This window comes from Nerophis ophidion, linkage group LG02 (assembly GCF_033978795.1).
Source record: "Nerophis ophidion isolate RoL-2023_Sa linkage group LG02, RoL_Noph_v1.0, whole genome shotgun sequence".
Lineage (NCBI taxonomy): Eukaryota > Metazoa > Chordata > Actinopteri > Syngnathiformes > Syngnathidae > Nerophis > Nerophis ophidion.
In genome coordinates this window covers 86,741,084-86,763,680 of record NC_084612.1, presented here as the reverse complement: position 1 = coordinate 86,763,680, position 22,597 = coordinate 86,741,084, and the positions used below count along the sequence as shown (strand labels likewise).

The 22,597-nt window shown below is 38.6% G+C and overlaps 1 protein-coding gene across 2 annotated transcripts in view; it reads left to right on the top strand.

Moving 5' to 3' along the window:
- Window positions 1-21,182, top strand: part of aldh1a3 (aldehyde dehydrogenase 1 family, member A3) — a 41,867-nt gene extending 20,685 nt beyond the window's left edge. For both annotated transcript variants that reach the window (XM_061875174.1, XM_061875168.1), the window contains 5 exons: window positions 6,028-6,212; window positions 6,295-6,459; window positions 6,534-6,691; window positions 20,782-20,856; window positions 20,946-21,182. In XM_061875174.1, coding sequence (XP_061731158.1) covers window positions 6,028-6,212; window positions 6,295-6,459; window positions 6,534-6,691; window positions 20,782-20,856; window positions 20,946-21,015 — 653 coding nt within the window. In that variant the 3' untranslated portion in view covers window positions 21,016-21,182. The remainder of the gene's footprint in view (window positions 1-6,027; window positions 6,213-6,294; window positions 6,460-6,533; window positions 6,692-20,781; window positions 20,857-20,945) is intronic.
- Window positions 21,183-22,597: the final 1,415 nt, after the last annotated feature.

Here is a 22,597-nt window from a genome sequence, read left to right as displayed (position 1 = left end):
ATGACACGGTACAATCTAAAAGTAGTGAAACAAAAATGAATATTATCAATATTAGTAACAATTTCAAAATAGCAGTGATTTAAAATCCCTCATTGATATTATCATTGAAAATGTTAATACAAAAAATTATTAAAAAAAAAAATGAACAATGCATCGCATCTCATAAGCTTGATAACACACTGTGTCCAATATCTAACACAAAGATATAATAAGTCATATTTTGGTTCATTTAATACTTAAAACAGATTTCAATAATGGATCCCATATTCCAATATATGACTCATTATTATCAATCAATCAATCAATGTTTACTTATATAGCCCTAAATCACTAGTGTCTCAAAGGGCTGCACAAACCACCACGACATCCTCGGTAGGCCCACATAAGGGCAAGGAAAACTCACACCCAGTGGGACATTGGTGACAATGATGACTATGAGAACCTTAGAGAGGAGGAAAGCAATGGATGTCGAGCGGGTCTAACATGATACTGTGAAAGTTCAATCCACAATGGATCCAACACAGTCGCGAGAGTCCAGTCCAAAGCGGAGCCAGCAGGAAACCATCCCAAGTGGAGGCGGATCAGCAGCGCAGAGATGTCCCCAGCCGATACACAGGCGAGCAGTACATGGCCACCGGATCGGACCGGACCCCCTCCACAAGGGAGAGTGGGACATAGGAGAAAAAGAAAAGAAACGGCAGATCAACTGGTCTAAAAAGGGAGTCTATGTAAAGGCTAGAGTATACAAATGAGTTTTAAGGTGAGACTTAAATGCTTCTACTGAGGTGGCATCTCGAACTGTTACCGGGAGGGCATTCCAGAGTACTGGAGCCCGAACTAAATGCAGTTTTTTCAACTGATATCATCTCCATAGCTTGTGTACCAGGCAGTATGAGTTGGACTATCAACATCTATCCATTTTTTTAATATTACCCGTTTTGTTATTATGCATATTGAAAGAAATGCGGTTTTACTCTTTGATGACACGTCACTAAATTGATGGAGATGCCCAAGGATACAAGTTTGCAATGTCAGTGGGATGTTTATATTAAGGCAGGGGTGCCCATTACGTCGATCGCGATCGACTGGTCGATCTCGGAGGGTGTGTCAGTCGATCTCAAGCCAGGCATTAAAAAATAGACATAAAAATGAGCAATCATCAATCATACCAAGACTTCACTTTTGTCAGTTGTTTGACATTCTCGGCACCCGAGGATCTTGTGAGATGACGCTGGCTGCTGCGAGCTCATATTTAAGAAAAAAATCACTAACAGGGCGGACGCAGAGAAACACATTTTATTTCTAGAGACCCCGTACCTACTGTCAAAACTCTAAAGACCGACTGCACAGTTCCTGTCTTCACCATAAAAGACCTGTTTCATCCTGCCTGTGCTAACAAAATAAGAGTCTCAGAAAGCTAGCGTGCACAAGCTAGCAAGCTACGGAGTTTGATGCCAATGTATTTCTCCCCCGCCCTCAGCGACCGCTTTCTCACTTGCTTGCCCACCCGCACAGTCACTGACGTCACTCACCTGCTGCCAGACATTAAAGGGCCACACACATATGCTACTCTCATAACAACGTGTTTAAAAACGAGTATGCAAGTTGGACAAATGAGATGCCAAATCCAACCACTTTCATGTGGTATTGGACAGAAAGGAGGACTTTTTTTTTCCTCCATTTGAAAATGCGGACGTTATCAGCACCACTGTCTAATTCCAATCAATGCAAGTCATCAGAATTAGGTAATACACCAACTTATATTCTTGTCTTCATGAAAGAAAGGAATCTATGTGTGTTAAACATGCTTGTATTATCATTAAACACCATTAACTTGTTAACAAAAATGTCTCTTTCATAAATAAATAAATATAAATTATAAATAGGAATGAGGTAGATCTCCTCGAGTTGGTCAATTGAAAAGTAGCTCACCTGCAGAAAAAGTGTGAGCGCCCCTGTATTAAGGAATGTGATTGCTTCTTTTGTTGTTTTTTTAAGTGATTTTTAAGGACTCCGGCTTGTTAGTGATTCCCAAAGCCCAAAAAAAGTCTGCGGGCTATAGAGCGTTTTCCGTTCGGGCTCCAGTACTCTGGAATGCCCTCCCGGTAACAGTTCGAGATGCCACCTCAGTAGAAGCATTTAAGTCTCACCTTAAAACTCATTTGTATACTCTAGCCTTTAAATAGACTCCCTTTTTAGACCAGTTGATCTGCCGTTTCTTTTCTTTTTCTTCTATGTCCCACTCTCCCTTGTGGAGGGGGTCCGGTCCGAGGGGGTCCGGTCCGATCCGGTGGCCATGTACTGCTTGCCTGTGTATCGGCTGGGGACATCTCTGCGATGCTGATCCACCTCCGCTTGGGATGGTTTCCTGCTGGCTCCGCTGTGAACGGGACTCTCGCTGCTGTGTTGGATCCGCTTTGGACTGGACTCTCGCGACTGTGTTGGATCCATTGTGGATTGAACTTTCACAGTATCATGTTAGACCCGCTCGACATCCATTGCTTTCCTCCTCTCCAAGGTTCTCATAGTCATCATTGTCACCGACGTCCCACTGGGTCATTATTGTCACCGATATCCCACTGGGTGTGAGTTTTCCTTGCCCTTATGTGGGCCTACCGTGGATGTCGTGGTGGTTTGTGCAGCCCTTTGAGACACTAGTGATTTAGGGCTATATAAGTAAACATTGATTGATTGATTGATTAAGCTTTGGCTCATAAAACATTTAGGGTTAGGGTCAACGTTCCCTCTAAGGTGCGCGCCTGTGCAATTGTGCACTGCTCACGCGTCCTCTGCCCACGGCGAATCTATGCCGGCCACAAAATCCAATTAAAAAAAAAGCAATTTTCAAAGTGACTGACTACAAGACGCCACAACAGAGATAACAGTTTTCATTATCGCTGTTCAATTATTGTAACGTCTGTCGAGACGCTTTGAGGAGGACATGAATTCCATCGATCACTTTGAGCAAAACTCTTTATAAACACATGACCAAAAACATTTGCTAAACAATTTCTATTTAGCAAAGCTGGTCATTTTCTGCCCTACAAACCAGACCAAAACCAACTTTGCCATCTTTCATATCAACAGCAGCCGCTCTCTCTTTCTCACTCGTGTCAACACATGCACATATGGCGCTGAGCCAGTGATGCGTTTACAGCCACACAAAAAGTCGGACATTTCCAACACTGCACATTGTGTGTAATTCCAGGTCGTTACACTATGATTTACCAATTACATGAGTGCTCATTCTATTGTCATTTATTAAGAATCTTAATCCATAAATATTAATCATGAAATGCTGTTATTATATTAAATCAATCAATCAATCAATGTTTACTTATATAGCCCTAAATCACTAGTGTCTCAAAGGGCTGCACAAACCACTACGACATCCTCGGTAGGCCCACATAAGGGCAAGGAAAACTCACACCCAGTGGGACATCGGTGACAATGATGACTATGAGAACATGATACTGTGAAAGATCAATCCATAATGGATCCAACACAGTCGCGAGAGTCCAGTCCAGAGCGGATCCAACACAGCAGCGAGAGTCCCGTTCACAGCGGAGCCAGCAGGAAACCATTCCAAGAGGAGGCTGATCAGCAGCGCAGAGATGTCCCCAGCCGATACACAGGCGAGCAGTACATGGCCACCGGATCGGACTGGACTCCCTCCACCAAGGAGAGTGGGACATAGAAGAAAAAGAAAAGAAACGGCAGATCAACTGGTCTAAAAAGGGAGTCTATTTAAAGGCTAGAGCATACAAATGAGTTTTAAGGTGAGACTTAAATGCTTCTACTGAGGTGGCATCTCGAACTGCTACCGGGAGGGCATTCCAGAGTACTGGAGCCCGAAATGAAAACGCTCTATAGCCCGCAGACTTTTTTTGGGCTTTGGGGATCACTAATAAGCCGGAGTCTTTTGAACGCAGATTTCTTGCCGGGACATATGGTACAATACAATCGGCAAGATAGGATGGAGATAGACCGTGTAGTATTTTATACGTAAGTAGTAAAACCTTAAAGTCACATCTTAAGTGCACAGGAAGCCAGTGCAGGTGAGCCAGTACAGGCGTAATGTGATCAAACTTTCTTGTTCTTGTCAAAAGTCTAGCAGCCGCATTTTGTACCAACTGTAATCTTTTAATGCTAGACATGGGGAGACCCGAAAATAATACGTTACAGTAATCGAGGCGAGACGTAACAAACGCATGGATAATGATCTCGGCGTCTTTAGTGGACAGAATGGAGCGAATTTTAGCGATATTACGGAGATGAAAGAAGGCCGTTTTAGTAACGCTTTTAATGTGTGACTCAAAGGAGAGAGTTGGGTGGAAGATAATACCCAGATTCTTTACCGTGTCGCCTTGTTTAATTGTTTGGTTGTCAAATGTTAGAGTTGTATTATTAAATAGAGTTCTGTGTCTAGCAAAGAAATACTAATAAAAAGATATATATTTTACAAACGGAAAGTTACAGAAATGTACACACGATCCAGTGCTTACATCTCATTGTGCAACATGTGAATGTTTTAATGGGAACTAAATGCGATATCTGAAAGGAGTACACATTATTTCCAAAGCAGGACCCCCACCCAGACACACACTACTAGTACACAGCTCATTGACAAAACAATATTTGTTGTTGTTGTCATTGTAAGTGGGCCAAAACACTTACATTAGAAAATGATCACATGTCATTTGATTAGAATAATAAGTAATTTAACTTGTTGTTTAGTCAGGTTTGGGACAGGTGTGGCCTCAATGTGCACGTCTGATGTTGCTCACATGTGCTCCACTGAATGCTGAAGGAGTTTTTGCGTTTGCTCACACACATGAAAAATTACAGGGAACATTGGTTAGGGTTAACCCTAACACGTACAAATTTGGGTGAATTATGCAAAATGATTTGCAGTGGGGCAAAAAAGTATTTAGTCAGCCAGGAATTGTGTAAGTTCTCCCACTTAAAATGATCACAGAGGTCTGTAATTTTCATCATAGGTACACTTCAACTGTGAGGGACAGAATGTGAAAAAAATACAGAAATTTTAAAGAATTTATTTGTAAATTATGGTTTGAAAATAAGTATTTTGTCAACCATTCTCACTGATGGAAGATTTTGGCTCCAAATCTCACGATACATGGCCCCATTCATTCTTTCTTTAACACGGATCAATCGTCCTGTCCCCTTAGCAGAAAAACAGCCCCAAAGCATGATGTTTCCACCCCCATGCTTCACAGTAGGTGTGGTGTTCTTGGGATGCAACTCAGTATTCTTCCTCCAAACACGACGAGTTGAGTTTATACCAAAAAGTTCTATTTTGGTTTCATCTGACCACATGACATTCTCCCAATCCTCTGCTGTATCATCCATGTATCCATTTTGGTACAAACTCAACTCGTCGTGTTTGGAGGAAGAAGAATACTGAGTTGTATCCTAAGAACACCATACCTACTGTGAAGCATGGGGGTGGAAACATCATGCTTTGAGGCTGTTTTTCTGCTAAGGGGACAGGACGATTGATCCGTGTTAAGGAAAGAATGAATGGGGCCATGTATCGTGAGATTTGGAGCCAAAATCTTCCATCAGTGAGAATGGTTGACAAAATACTTATTTTCAAACCATAATTTACAAATAAATTCTTTAAAATTTCTGTATTTTTTTCACATTCTGTCTCTCACAGTTGAAGTGTACCTATGATGAAAATTACAGACCTCTGTCATTATTTTAAGAGGGAGAACTTGCACAATCGGTGGTTGACTATATACTTTTTTTCCCCCACTGTAGATTTGGTTCCCATGAATCACATTAACTCTTTTTCCCCAGGGTCCCCAGTAAGTATGATCAGTACATTACTTCATCAATTCAGAGATTTGTGGCCATTTTACCTAAGTTTTTGTCATGCCTCCACGACCTGTAGAAAGGGTGGTCCCCACAAGTCCTGATCAAAAACTTGGTCCCTATTCAAAATGATAACGTGTGTGTGTGTGTGTGTGTGTGTGTGTGTGTGTGTGTGTGTGTGTGCAGTTCAGCTGGCGGTGAAGGAGTGTCAGAAAGGAGCGTTCTACAACCAAGGTCAGTGCTGCACGGCGGCCTCACGCGTCTTCGTGGAGGAAAGCATCTACGAGGAGTTTGTGCGTCGCAGCGTAGAAAACGCCGAAACGATCGTGACGGGAGACCCTCTGAATCCTTCCACCTCACACGGACCTCAGGTGAGTCGGGGGGGAAGGGAGGGGTTGACAGTCTTTCTAGTGTTCTGGTGTTCCTAATGAAGTGTCCACGGCGGGTGGTCAGATCGACAGGAAGCAGTTTGATAAGATCATGGAGCTGATCGAGAGCGGGAAGGAGGAGGGGGCGCGTCTGGAATGCGGGGGAACAGCGATGGCCGACGACGGTCTCTTCATCGCCCCCACCATCTTCTCCGGGGTCAAAGATCACATGCGCATCGCCACAGAAGAGGTCAGCGCGTCGTTGTCAGTGCGCCACCCGGTGGAGACGTTGAGGGGTTACACTCTGCTGTCCTTTCTATAAAGATCTTTGGTCCAGTCCAGTGCATACTGAGCTTCAAGAGCCAGCAGGAGGTGATTGAGAGAGCCAACAGTTCGCAGTACGGCCTCGTGGCGGCGCTCTTCACCACCAACGTGGACCGAGCTTTATCCGTGTCCTCCGCCCTGGACAGCGGCACCGTCTGGTGAGAGCAGCTAACACACAAAACGCTAACCTTTACTTATTTTTTTACTCACTCCTTGAACGGTACCGGAAGACACGATTTGTCCACGCATGTGTGAAAACCTTCCCGGTAAGGTTTATTCAGGTGTACTGGAGAGGAGGCTACGTCGGATAGTCGAACCTCGGATTCAGGAGGAACAGTGTGGTTTTCGTCCTGGTCGTGGAACTGTGGACCAGCTCTATACTCTCGGCAGGGTTCTTGAGGGTGCATGGGAGTTTGCCCAACCAGTCTACATGTGCTTTGTGGACTTGGAGAAGGCATTCGACCGTGTCCCTCGGGAAGTCCTGTGGGGAGTGCTCAGAGAGTATGGGGTATCGGACTGTCTTATTGTGGCGGTCCGTTCCCTGTACGATCAGTGCCAGAGCTTGGTCCGCATTGCCGGCAGTAAGTCGAACACATTTCCAGTGAGGGTTGGACTCCACCAAGGCTGTCCTTTGTCACCGATTCTGTTCATAACTTTTATGGACAGAATTTCTAGGCGCAGTCAAGGCGTTGAGGGGTTCCGGTTTGGTAACCGCAGGATTAGGTCTCTGCTTTTTGCAGATGATGTGGTCCTGATGGCTTCATCTGACCGGGATCTTCAGCTCTCGCTGGATCGTTTCGCAGCCGAGTGTGAAGCGACCGGAATGAGAATCAGCACCTCCAAGAAAAGGGTGGAGTGCCATCTCCGGGTTGGGGAGGAGACCCTGCCCCAAGTGGAGGAGTTCAAGTACCTAGGAGTCTTGTTCACGAGTGAGGGAAGAGTGGATCGTGAGATCGACAGGCGGATCGGTGCGGCGTCTTCAGTAATGCGGACGTTGTACCGGTCCGTTGTGGTGAAGAAGGAGCTGAGCCGGAAGGCAAAGCTCTCAATTTACCGGTCGATCTACGTTCCCATCCTCACCTATGGTCATGAGCTTTGGGTCATGACCGAAAGGATAAGATCACGGGTACAAGCGGCCGAAATGAGTTTCCTCCGCCGGGTGGTGGGTCCCTCCCTTAGAGATAGGGTGAGAAGCTCTGCCATCCGGGAGGAACTCAAAGTAAAGCCGCTGCTCCTTCACATCGAGAGGAGCCAGATGAGGTGGTTCGGGCATCTGGTCAGGATGCCACCCGAACGCCTCCCTAGGGAGGTGTTTAGGGCACGTCCAACCGGTAGGAGGCCACGGGGAAGACCCAGGGCACGTTGGGAAGACTATGTCTCCCGGCTGGCCTGGGAACGCCTCGGGATCCCCCGGGAAGAGCTAGACGAAGTGGCTGGGGAGAGGGAAGTCTGGGTTTCCCTGCTTAGGCTGTTGCCCCCGCGACCCGACCTCGGATAAGCGGAAGATGATGGATGGATGGATGGTGTGTGAAAACTACGTCACTTCCGTATTTTTTTCCTCCTTAAATCATTTTTTTTCCCTATACACCTTTATTTACCGTATTTGTCGGACTATAAGTCGCAGTTTTTGCGACTTATACTCCAGAGCGACTTATGTTTGAAATTATTAACACATTACCGTTAAATATCAAATAATATTATTAATCTCATTCACGTAAGAGACTAGACCAGGGGTTTGCAACCCGCAACTCTGGAGCCGCATGCAGCTCTTTCATCACTCTGATGTGCCTCTGCTGCATACTTGCCGGTTTCCAGATTTCAATGCCTCTCCCTGAAATCTCCCGAGGATAATATTTTCAGATTTCCATCCGGACAACAATGTTGAGGGCGTGCCGTGATGACAATCACATTAACGCTCTCTAGAACATGCCGTGGCGTGCGCCTTCATACCATTGGAGTGCTGACCGGTCACATGTAGTGTGCGTCTGACTTTACCATGCTCAAGTGACTGCAAGGCATATTGCTCAACAGCCATACAGGTTACACTGAGGGTTGTGATATAAACAACTTTAACACTCTTACTAATATGCGCCACACTGTGAACCCACACCAAACAAGAATGACAAACACAATTGGGATAACATCCGCACCGTAACACAACATAAACACAACAAAACAAATACCCAGAATCCCATGTATCCCTAACTCTTCCGGGCTACATTTGTCACACCTATGGATCTTGTTTTGTCATGTTATGCTTTTGTTTTTGGACTCTTGTTTCCCGTTTTACACTTCCTGGTTTTGTTTTTCCATAGTAACCCATTAGTTTCCACCTGGTCTCCAAGTCACGCGCAGCCCTAAGTCCCACACCTGTTTCTAATCATCATAGCTGCTATTTATATCATTCTGTTTCTGTCCTCGTCCTGGGAACTTTGCTATTTGCATTCTGCTTCATACCTTCACGCACCCTCAATTACCTTGCTATCCATGCCCCTTGTACCTGTCACAGTAAGTTTTTTTTGTGTTAGTTATTCATAGTTTTGCCACAGTGCAAGTTTAAGTTAGTTCATTGTCTTTCATGCCATCGAGCAGTTGTTTTGTTTTCCTGATTGTATTTTTGTAGCCAAGTTTTATACCTCTTTGGGAGCGCCCTTAGTTTGTTTATTTTTGTATTTAGAATTCCAAATAAACATGTACCTTACTTCACGCCTGGCTCGTCCTGTAATCCCGCTGCGTCGAAGGAGCACACTCAATCCTAGTCCAAGCCTGACAACATTAAAGAGTTAGGGATGCATGGGATTCTGGGTATTTGTTCTGTTGTGTTACGTTGCGAATGTTATCCCAAAATGTGTTTGTCATTCTTGTTTGGTGTGGGTTCACAGTGTGGCGCATATTAGTAAGAGTGTTAAAGTTGTTTATTCGGCCACCCTCAGTGTGACCTGTATGGCTGTTGAACAAGTATGCCTTGCAGTCACTTACGTGTGTCTGCAGAAGCCACGCACAACATGTAAATGGACTGACAAGCTGTTTGTAAAGGGCGTTAAGCGCAATGTCATCACAGAACGCCCTTAATATTGTCGTTTGGGTGAAAATCAGCAGAAGTTCGAGAGAACAGTTCCCCTGAAATTTGGGAGTCTCCCGGATAAATTGGGATGGTTGGCAATTGTGATGTTGTCAAGCGGCATTCAATAAAAACTCGCGGGCCGCACTAATAAAAAAAAAATTCATATAAAGGTGCGGGCCGCGTGTCTGAGACCCCTGGTTTATACATAGCACAAAGCAAAAAAAAAACCACTTTGTACGCTGTGTTGTTTAATTTTAAATTTCAAGAGTTTTGTGGCTCCCATTGTTTTCTTTATTTTGTGAAACGGGTCAAAATGGCTCTTTGAGTGGTAAAGGTTGCCGACCCCTGGACTAGACGTATAAGATTTCCTGGGATTCAGCAATTAGGAGTGACAAATTGTTTGGTAAACGTATAGCATGTTCTATATGTTATAGTTATTTGAATGACTCTTACCATAATATGTTAGGTTAACATACCAGGCACCTTCTCAGTTGGTTATTTATGCCTCATATAATTTACACTTATTCAGCCTGTTGTCCACTACTCTTTATTTATTTTAAATTGCCTTTCAAATGTCTATTCTTCCTGGGTTCAAATCCAGGCTCTGGATCTTTCTGTGTGGAGTTTGCATGTTCTCCCCGTGACTGCGTGGGTTCCCTCCGGGTACTCCGGCTTCCTCCCACTTCCAAAGACATGCACCTGGGGATAGGTTGATTGGCAACACTAAAATTGGCCCTAGTGTGTGAATGTGAGTGTGAATGTTGTCTATCTATCTGTGTTGGCCCTGCGATGAGGTGGCGACTTGTCCAGGGTGTACTCCGCCTTTCGCCCGATTGTAGCTGAGATAGGTGCCAGCGCCCCCCGCAACTCCGAAAGGGAATAAGCGGTAGAAAATGGATGGGTGTCTATTCTTGGTGTCGGGTTTTATCAAATAAATGTCCCCTAAAAATGCGACTTATATGGGGGTTTTTTCCCCCTTCTTTATTATGCATTTTCGGCAGGTGCGACTTATACTCCAAAAAATACGGTATAAAGTTCAACATTTACAAAAATTATTATTATTTTTTTTTTTTTGTTGAAGTTTTTTGTTTTTTCCTAACTGAACAACAAACATATATTTATAATTCACACAAAAGTCAAGAAGGCACTTTCAACATGAGCAACAATCTACAGCAGGGGTAGGGAACCTATGGCTCGCGAGCCAGATGTGGCTCCTTTGATGACTGCATCTGGCTCTCGGATTAATCTGAGCTGACATTGCTTAACACAATAAGTAATGAATATTTCAACTTGTAATCACAGTGTTAAAAATAATGTTCAAAATATAAAACATTCTCGTGCATTTTTAATCCATCCATCCGTTTTTTTGTACCGCACCTGTTCAAGAAGTTGCGTTAATGGTAAGAAGTTACTTATTTATTATTGGTTAGTGTGGGGCTTGCCCACCTGGGGGTTCTTCAGACCACCAAGCACCGACATGAGACCCAGTTTCAGGGTTACAATATTGTTTTATTTTTCAATAAGTCTCTTAGTTGCTTTCCAGCAATTGTCTTTTTCTCTTTCGTTCTCGCTCACACTCTGGCTCCAGCCCCAACCCCGTCCCTCCTCCTGGCTGCTGCTTATAACAAAGCGACAGGCGATTAGATAACAAGGCCCAGGTGGGCCATCTACGCACCTGTCGCTGAGTTCGAGGCCAGTCATGGCAACTCCCTGCTTCGCTGCAGGCCCGCAGGCCACGCCCCCTCCACAGTTAGCTTCAGAATAACAATGTTATGACAAAGAATAAGAGACTAGAAATGTTGGTCTTACTTAAAAATGCACACGTTTAGTTACGGAAATACATTTTAAAATATTTGGAATCTTGGCTCTCTCAGCCAAAAAGGTTCCCGACCCCTGATCTACAGGTTGAGCAAATCACAACAACAGTTAGTCAAGGGTGACCAGTCTTTCAGTCGTCGAATATTTTGCACTTTACAGTTTCAATAATACTCTGAATTATTACAGTTTTTTCCTACTGTCTCAGGCTGGTCCATTGGGAAACTTGCTCTGCTGTCACTTCAGTTGTGTTGTCTATTTCTTGTGACTTTTACAATTATATTATTTTATGATGTGTGCATTTGGTATGGCCTGATAGTTAGGCTCTGATTGCGCCACAGACGGACACACTGATCGTTTAATGTCCTTTTCATTAAAAGTCCTAAACTTCTAGTATTGATGAAATTGATATATTGCAGGGGTGTCCAAATTTTTTCCACTGAGGGCCGCACACTGAAAAATCAAAGCAAGCGGGAGCGGTTTATTTAAAAAAACAATCCAATATATGTATAAAAAATATACATTTAGGCCTCCACTCAGGCTTGATCCTGGGGACCCGAAAGGGTTTTAGTAAAAATAAAATGTTAAAAATGTGTCATTATTCAGTATTATTATTTGTATTATTATTCAACTTTTAAATCTCTAGATCAGTGGTTCTCAACCTTTTTTCAGTGATGTACCCCCTGTGAACATTTTTTTAATTCAAGTACCCCCTAATCAGAGCACAGCATTTTTGGTTGGAAAAAAAACAGATAAAGAAGTAAAATACAGCACTATGTCATCAGTTTCGGATTTATTAAATTGTATAACAGTGCAAAATATTGCTCATTTGTAGTGGTCTTTCTTGAACTATTTGGAAAAAAAGATATAAAAATAACTAAAAACTTGTTGAAAAATAAACAAGTGATTGAATTATAAATAAAGATTTCTCCACATAGAAGTAATCATCAACTTAAATTCCCCTTTTTGGGGATTGTAATAGAGATCCATCTGGATTCATGAACTTAATTCTAAACATTTCTTCACAAAAAAAAAAATCTTTAACATCAATATTTATGGAACATGTCCACAAAAAATCTAGCTGTCAAGATTGTTGCATTTCTTTTCATTGTTTTTGAACTTACATTCATATTTTGTTGAAGTATTATTCAATAAATATATTTATTTTTGAATTGTTGATATTTTTAGAATATTTTTGAAAAATCTCACGTACCCCTTGGCATACCTTCAAGTACCCCCATTTGAGAACCACTGCTCTAGATCAACATTAGGTCTATCTGTCAATATAGTATGACGTTTTTAAAGATTATGGATTGAACTTTCCCAGTATCATGTTAGACCCGCTCGACATCCATTGCTTTCCTCCTCTCCAAGGTTTCTCATAGTCATCATTGTCACCGACGTCCCACTGGGTGTGAGTTTTCCTTGCCCTTATGTGGGCCTACCGAGGATGTGGTAGTGGTTTGTGCAGCCCTTTGAGACACTAGTGATTTAGGGCTATATAAGTAAACATTGATTGATTGATTGATTGATTGAAGTTGTATGCTCTTTTTGTCAAAGAAAACCATGTTTTTTTAATGGAAAAAAACACATAATCTGCAATATTTTCACCCAATAAAATTATCAAATAGAATATTTGAGATTATGTAATAATTGGAGCCGTAAAAAGGTCAACAACTCATAACACCATTGATTTGAATTCATTATTATTTTTTGTGCAATGACACTTAAAAACAAAACACTCTGATCCAAAAGGGTCCTACTCATTGTGTTAAAAAATAAATTATTATTATTATTATTTTTTTTTACTATTTACTTTTAAAACAATGGTCTCGAGATCAACTTCAGATCTATCCGTCAATTATAAGTTTTTTGTTGTTTATGTTTTTTGTCTGTTCATTTTAGGCCCTTTGAAAAAAAAAAAACAGCTCAGTTTTTTATATGGCAAACACAAAATATGCAACATTTGCCCCCAAAAATATCTCAAAGTGGAATATTTAATGTGATGTAATTGGAGCCTTGAATAGGTCAATAATTCATAATGACATTGATTTTGATTCACTTTATTTTTTTAAAGAAAGAAACAGCCTGCACGGCACCTTTGTGTTATTAGAGTAAACATTGCAAAATGTTCCTGTTATATTTGACATTTGCTCTTTTATACCACTTTTTATGTTTTAATTTTTTTCAATCGTATTTTTTAAATATGCCGTGGTGCCGTTAAAAATTTACTTACGGGCCGCACTTTAGATACCCCTGATATATTGCATTTTAATGATGCCTATCGTCAGTAAGGCTAACTTGCCGAGCACAGATCGATATATTTGTAATTTAGGAATATAGATCGATCTATCAATCTATTTCATCCCATTACAACCCTAGTTAAAACAAAGGTAAAATAATTTTGTACAACCATTTATCGCATATTGTTTTGTTGATAATTTTGTAGGGTAATCACAAGTTTATAGTCTAACAGTTCAAAAAGTCTGTACTTTTTAAGTCAATTTGTACTTGAAAGTGAATTACAAATAAACACATTGCAAAAAATGATGTAATGTAGTCAATATTTTTGAAGTGATATTTGTGCTGAAATTTTGCTTATCCTTCACAAACCGCATGCGAGACAAGAACACAGTTTTAGTTTTTTATGCATTCTAACTCGTAAATAAACAATAGCAAAAGTCAGCTAACAATGGAGGTGGGGGGATTTGCTCTGTTCTGCCTATATAAAGAGCACTTAAAAACATCCCAAAAAAAACCCCATCAATGTTTTTGTATACATGTTGAAAGTATATATGTAATAGTAGGATGTAACTGGATCAAATCTCACGGTGCGATACCACGGTATTGAGGCCCCGGTACTATGATCTTGCGATATGTCCAAAAAAAGACTTAAAAATGTAGTGTGTAAAATTAAGTGGATTGAATGTTTAGGATAAAAACACTTACTGTAATTGAACACAAACATGTTCTAATCATGCTTATTACTGCAAACATATTTTTTTTTAGGTGAAAAGAAAAGTGCAAGAACATCAACTGGGTTGAGTTTTTCCTTGCCCTGATGTGGGCTCTGAACCGAGGATGTCGTTGTGGCTGGTGCAGCCCTTTGAGACACTCGTGATTTAGGGCTATATGAATAAACATTGGTTGATTGAACAGCAAAACATGTCAAGGAAAGAAAACAAAAGCAAATACAGATAGAGTATTGAATATTAATAAATAATAATAATAAAATATATATAAAAAAGCTAAAGACAAAAAGGGCTACCTGCATCACTCAAAATGTTTTTAACAACGATACACATTTAAGGGATTTTGTACTCTTAATCGTCTTAATAGTTGTAAACCATTCAGCCAATTAGAAAATATAGGCCTTACTTTTCATAAATCCACAATTATGTTGAGAAAAAGTTTGCCTGGAGCAACATTCTATGTTACAGTCGTTTATAAAAAATACCAAATTTCATCTTTTCTACGGCGAATTACAAAAAATGTCTTGTTCACGAGTGAATGTGGAATTCCACAAGGTTCGATTTTAGGACCCAAACTTTTTACTTTATATATAAATGATATTTGTGAGGTTTCGGAAATTTTACAGTGCGTATTATTCGCAGACGATACAAATTTATACTGTTCAGGAGATGACTTGAAAATTTTAGCCAATAATATTAAAGAGGAAATGGTTAAACTAAAATTGTGGTTTGATATAAATAAATTATCTTTAAATTTGGAAAAGACTAAGTATATGGTATTCGGTAATAAAAGAAAGATAGAAGTTAGTTTATCCATAAACAATGTGAAAATTGAGAAGGTGTCTGAAATCAGATTTCTTGGGGTCATCTTAGATGAAAAGTTGACATGGAAAGCTCATATAATGCATGTGAAAAATAAGGTATCTAAAAGTTTATTTATTTTGAACAAGGTTAAATATAGTTTTCCATACAGCACAATGAGAATGTTATATTGCTCAATTATTCTACCTTATTTCAATTATTGTGCAGAAATATGGGGAAATACATATCATAGCAACATAATGCCTTTATTTCTTTCACAGAAAAGAGCAATTCGAATCATTTTTAAAGTAGGATATAGAGACCATACAATTCCACTCTTTATTAGGTCGGGATTACTAAAACTAAAAGACATTGTAGAATTGAATACACTATTAATGATGTTCAAAGCGAGAAATAAAGTTCTTCCGAAGGACATACAAAAGTTATTTGTGTTCACATCTGAAGATGAGAACCACAGAAGGCCGCATGACTTTAAACATCCAAGAGTGACAAATTTGAAACAAATGTGCTTGTCTGTTGTTGCTGTGAAAGCATGGAATTCTCTAAACAAAGACTTAAAAAGCTGTAAGAATATATTTGTATTTAAAAAAAGTTATAAAAAGAGAAAACTGAAATTATATCAAACTGAGTTTTGATTTAGATTGGACGTGTCATTGTGAAAGTGCTTAAAGGAAAATGGAAAAGTATGTTGGAGTTCGGGTGTTGGTGGAGGGAACATTTATAATTCATCTAAAATACTGTAATTTGTGTTAAAAAAAAGGGGCAGATAAATATAAGAATATAATTCTTCCATCTGCTCCTTTCTGATCATGAAAATGTATAAGAAAGAAAAACAAAAAAAAAACAATGACAGTGTCAATTGTACGTGGCTTGTAAATATGCATTTTCATGAAAGGAATAAAAATAAATGATGATGATGATGATGATGATGAGGGAAAAGTGGATTGTGAGGTCGACAGGCGTCTTCAGTAAGGAATTTCCCAGATTCTCTCAACCTTTTGATGATATTACGGACCAAAGTTCTAAGTCGGCCTAAAATGAGCGGTGACTTGAATAGAAAATAATTTATTTGACACAAAAAAGTAAATACAAACAATACCAGCGCTGGAGAGAGGACCGAGCCGCCTAAAGTAGTGGTTCTTAACCTTGTTGGAGGTACCGAACCCCACCAGTTTCATGAACCCTTCTTTAATGAAAAATAAAATGTGTTTTTTTTTTTTAATTCAACACAAATTTATATGTTTTTGGTAATACTTTATTATAGGGAACATATTCTAAGTAACAAAGACTTAATTTAGACTTATTTGGACACTAGGGGAACATATTCTAAGTATTAAAGACTTAATTTAGAGTTATTTGGACACTAGGGAAACATATTCTAAGTAACAAAGACTTAATTTAGAGTTATTTGGACACTAGGGGAACATATTCTAAGTAACAAAGACTTAATTTAGACTTATTTGGACACTAGGGGAACATATTCTAAGTATTAAAGACTTAATTTAGAGTTATTTGGACACTAGGGAAACATATTCTAAGTAACAAAGACTTAATTTAGAGTTATTTGGACACTAGGGGAACATATTCTAAGTATTAAAGACTTAATTTAGAGTTATTTGGACACTAGGGGAACATATTCTAAGTAACAAAGATTTAATTTAGAGTTATTTGGACACTAGGGGAACATCTTCTAAGTAACAAAGACTTAATTTAGAGTTATTGGGACACTCAGGGAACATATTCTAAGTAACAAAGACTTAATTTAGAATTATTTGGACACTAGGGGAACATATTCTATGTAACAAAGACTTAATTTAGAGTTATTGGGACACTAGGGGAACATATTCTAAGTAACAAAGACCTAATTTAGAGTTATTTGTACACTAGGGGAACATATTCTAAGTAACGAAGACTTAATTTAGAGTTATTTGTACACTAGGGGAACATATTCTAAGTAACAAAGACTTAATTTAGAGTTATTTGGACACTAGGGGAACATATTCTAAGTATTAAAGACTTAATTTAGAGTTATTTGGACACTAGGGGGAACATATTCTAAGTAACAAAGATTTAATTTAGAGTTATTTGGACACTAGGGGAACATCTTCTAAGTAACAAAGACTTAATTTAGAGTTATTGGGACACTCAGGGAACATATTCTAAGTAACAAAGACTTAATTTAGAATTATTTGGACACTAGGGGAACATATTCTATGTAACAAAGACTTAATTTAGAGTTATTGGGACACTAGGGGAACATATTCTAAGTATTAAAGACTTAATTTAGAGTTATTTGGACACTAGGGAAACATATTCTAAGTAACAAAGACTTAATTTAGAGTTATTTGGACACTAGGGGAACATATTCTAAGTATTAAAGACTTAATTTAGAGTTATTTGGACACTAGGGGAACATATTCTAAGTAACAAAGATTTAATTTAGAGTTATTTGGACACTAGGGGAACATCTTCTAAGTAACAAAGACTTAATTTAGAGTTATTGGGACACTCAGGGAACATATTCTAAGTAACAAAGACTTAATTTAGAATTATTTGGACACTAGGGGAACATATTCTATGTAACAAAGACTTAATTTAGAGTTATTGGGACACTAGGGGAACATATTCTAAGTAACAAAGACCTAATTTAGAGTTATTTGTACACTAGGGGAACATATTCTAAGTAACGAAGACTTAATTTAGAGTTATTTGGACACTAGGGGAACATATTCTAAGTAACAAAGACTTAATTTAGAGTTATTTGGACACTAGGGGAACATATTCTAAGTAACAAAGACTTAATTTAGAGTTATTTGGACACTAGGGGAACATATTCTAAGTAACAAAGACTTAATTTAGAGTTATTTGGACACTTGGACACCATGAATTGATTAACGTGGACCCCGACTTAAACAAGTTGAAAAACTTATTCGGGTGTTACCATTTAGTGGTCAATTGTACGGAATATGTACTGAACTGTGCAATCTACTAATAAAAGTATCGATCAATCAATCAATCAATCAATAGGCAAACATATTCTAAGTAACAAAGACTTAATTTAGAGTTATTTGGACACTAGGGGAACATATTCTAAGTAACAAAGACTTAATTTAGAGTTATTTGGACACTCAGGGAACATTATCTAAGTAACAAAGACTTAATTTAGAGTTATTTGGACACTAGGGGAACATATTCTAAGTAACAAATACTTAATTTTGAGTTATTTGGTTAGGGTTAGGGTCAGGGTTAGAGAGTTAGGGTTATAATTCAAGACAAGACAAAGTTATATGTTTTTGGTAATACTTTATTATAGGGAACATATTCTAAGTAATATAGACTTAATTTAGAGTTATCTGGACACTCGGGGGTCATATTCCAAGTAACAAAGACTTTATTTAGAGTTATTTGGACACTAGGGGAACATCTTCTAAGTAATAAAGACTTAGTTTAGAGTTATTTGGACACTAGGGGGACATATTTTAGGTAACAAACACTTAATTTACAGTTATTTGGACACTAGGGGGACATATTCTAAGTAACAAAGACTTCATTTAGAGTTATTTGCGACACTCAGGGAACATATTCTAAGTATTAAAGACTTAATTTAGAGTTATTAGGACACTAGGGAAACATTCTAAGTAACAAAGATTTAATTTAGAGTTATTTGGACACTAGGGGAACATTATCTAAGTAACAAAGACTTAATTTAGAGTTATTGGGACACTCAGGGAACATATTCTAAGTAACAAAGACTTAATTTAGAGTTATTTGGACCCTCAGGGAACATTATCTAAGTAACAAAGACTTAATTTAGAGTTATTTGGACACTAGGGGAACATATTCTAAGTAACAAAGACTTAATTTAGAGTTATTTGGACACTAGGGGAACATATTCTAAGTAACAAAGACTTAATTTAGAGTTATTTGGACACTCAGGGAACATTATCTATGTAACAAAGACTTAAATTTGAGTAATTTGGACACTAGGGGAACATATTCTATGTAACAAAGACTTAATTTAGAGTTATTGGGACACTCAGGGAATATATTTTAAGTAACAAAGACTTAATTTAGAGTTATTTGGACACTAGAGGAACATATTTTAAGTAACAAAGACCTAATTTAGAGTTATTTGTACACTAGGGGAACATATTCTAAGTAACAAAGACTTAATTTAGAGTTATTTGGACACTAGGGGAACATATTCTAAGTAACAAAGACTTAATTTAGAGTTATTTGGACACTCAGGGAACATTATCTATGTAACAAAGACTTAAATTTGAGTAATTTGGACACTAGGGGAACATATTCTATGTAACAAAGACTTAATTTAGAGTTATTGGGACACTCAGGGAATATATTTTAAGTAACAAAGACTTAATTTAGAGTTATTTGGACACTAGAGGAACATATTTTAAGTAACAAAGACCTAATTTAGAGTTATTTGTACACTAGGGGAACATATTCTAAGTAACAAAGACTTAATTTAGAGTTATTTGGACACTAGGGGAACATATTTTAAGTAACAAACACTTAGTTTAGAGTTATCTGGACACTCGGGGGTCATATTCCAAGTAACAAAGACTTTATTTAGAGTTATTTGGACACTAGGTGAACATATTCTAAGTAACAAAGACTTAATTTAGAGTTATTTGGACACCAGGGGAACATATTTTAAGTAACAAAGACTTAATTTAGAGTTATTTGGACACTAGGGGAACATATTTAAAGGAACAAAGACTTAGTTTAGAGTTATTTGGACACTAGGTGAACATATTCCAACTAACAAAGACTTAATTTAGAGTTATTGGGACACTCAGGGAACATATTCTAAGTAACAAAGACTTAATTTAGAGTTATTTGGACACTAGGGGAACATATTTTAAGTAACAAAGACTTAATTTAGAGTTATTTGGACACCAGGGGAACATAATTGTAAGTAACAAAGACTTAATTTTGAGTTATTTGGCTTGGGTTAGGGTCAGGGTTAGAGAGTTAGGGTTATAATAAGGCCATGCCGAATAAGGCATTAAAAAGTACTTAATAATGACTAGTTAAGATCCAATATGTTACTAATTTGTATGTTAATAAGCAACTAATTAATGGTGACTATGTTCCCCGTACTAAAGTGTTACCATGGTTTTTTTTTTACTGGTGCACAAAATGAACTGTGCATGAACTTCACCTTGTTCAAACAACAAAACCAACACAGTGCATAAACTCACAACAAATTACACACCTGCAAATAAGTCAACTGTTGCCGGATCCGTAATACGTCGATAAGGAGAAGTTTGTATTTACATGATGAGTCGGGTGTGTTCTGACCTCCGCAGAACCCCTGAGGCCGACTCACCGAACCCCTAGGGTTCGATCGAACACAGGTTTAAAAACCACTAGTCTAAAATCTGGAATCATCTCTAAACTGGACACTCTCCTCACATTCTTTTGTCACCTTTTTGTGGATCAAAACTGAAAGTTAACTTGACACGTGTGCCGAGCGCGACAAAGGCCAGCGCCATTCACTTCCTCAAAAGGTGGAAAAATACTCTTAACAAGTTTGTGTGTTTGTTTGAAGGGTGAACTGCTACAACGCTCTTCACGTCCAAACACCCTTTGGAGGCTTTAAGATGTCAGGAAATGGACGAGAGCTGTAAGTCCACTTCCTGTACTTCAATGTGTCCTAACTTGTGTCACATGGTTCACCTTTGTGTGTGTGTGTGTGTGTGTGTGTGTTGACAGGGGAGAATACGCTCTGGCTGAGTATTCAGAAGTGAAGGCCATCACCATCAAACTCAATGAAAGTCTGTAACAGCAAGTCCAGCTCCTGGTCACAACCACAACTTCTTCACGTTAGATCAAATGGGCAAATTATTACAGTTTTTCCAAGTCTTGTTTGGTTTGTAGTAACGGCATCGCCTTAAACCAGGGGTGTCCAAACTTTTTCCACTGAGAGCTGCACACTGAGAAGTCAAAGCATGCAGGGGATTTTTTGGTATTTTTCATTTTCCAAACCAATACAATAAATAGATTTTTTTTTTTTTAGGGCACCCCTCAAGTTTGGTCCCAGGGACCCGGCAGGGTCTCAATCATAAAACGTTTGAAAAAAAGTCATTTTGATATTTTTCATTTTCCAAACCAATACAATAAATAGATTTTTTTTTTTTTTTTTAATAATCTTTAGGGTTCCCCTCAAGTTTGGTCCCAGGGACCCGTAAGGGTCTCAATCATAAAATGTTTGAAAAAAAGTCATTTTGATATTTTTCATTTTCCAATCCAATACAATATATAGATTTTTTTTTTTTTTTAATATTTAGGGCTCCCCTCAAGTTTGGTCCCAGGGACCCGGAAGGGTCTTAATCATAAAATGTTTTTAAAAAAAAGTAATTTTGATATTTTTCATTTTCCAAACCAATACAATATATGGTCCCAGGGACCCGGCAGGGTCTCAATCATAAAATGTTTGAAAAAAAGTAATTTTGATATTTTTCATTTTCCAAACCAATACAATATATACATTTTTTTTCTTAACATTCAGGGCTCCCCTCAAGTTTGGTCCCAGGGACCCGGAAGGGTGTCAATCATAAAATGTTTGAAAAAAAGTCATTTTTAAATTTTTAATTTTCCAAACCAATACAATATATGGTCCCAGGGACCCGGAAGGGTCTAAATCATAAAATGTTTTTAAAAAAGTAATTTTGATATTTTTCATTTTCCAAACCAATACAATATATAGATTTTTATTTTTTTTTAAATATTTAGGGCTCCCCTCAAGTTTGGTCCCAGGGACCCGGCAGGGTCTCAATCATAAAATGTTTGAAAAAAAGTCATTTTGATATTCTTCATTTTCCAAACCAATACAATATTTGGTCCCAGGGACCCGCCAGGGTCTCAATCATAAAATGTTTGAAAAAAAAAGTCATTTTGATATTTTTCGTTTTCCAAACCAATACAATATATAGAATTTTGTTTTTTAATCTTTAGGGCTCCCCTCAAGTTTGGTCCCAGGGACCCGGAAGGGTCTAAATCATAAAATGTTTTAAAAAAAAGTCATTTTGATATTTTTCATTTTCCAAACCAATACAATATATAGATTTTTTTTTTTTTTTTAAATATGTAGGGCTCCCCTCAAGTTTGGTCCCAGGGACCCGGAAGGGTCTAAATCATAAAATGTTTTTAAAAAAGTAATTTTGATATTTTTCATTTTCCAAACCAATGCAATATATAGATTTTTTTTTTTTAATATTTAGGGCTCCCTTCAAGTTTGGTCCCAGGGACCCGGAAGGGTCTTAATCATAAAATGTTTAAAAATAAAAAGTCATTTTGATATTTTTCATTTTCCAAACCAATACAATATATGGTCCCAGGGACCCGGCAGGGTCTCAATCATACAA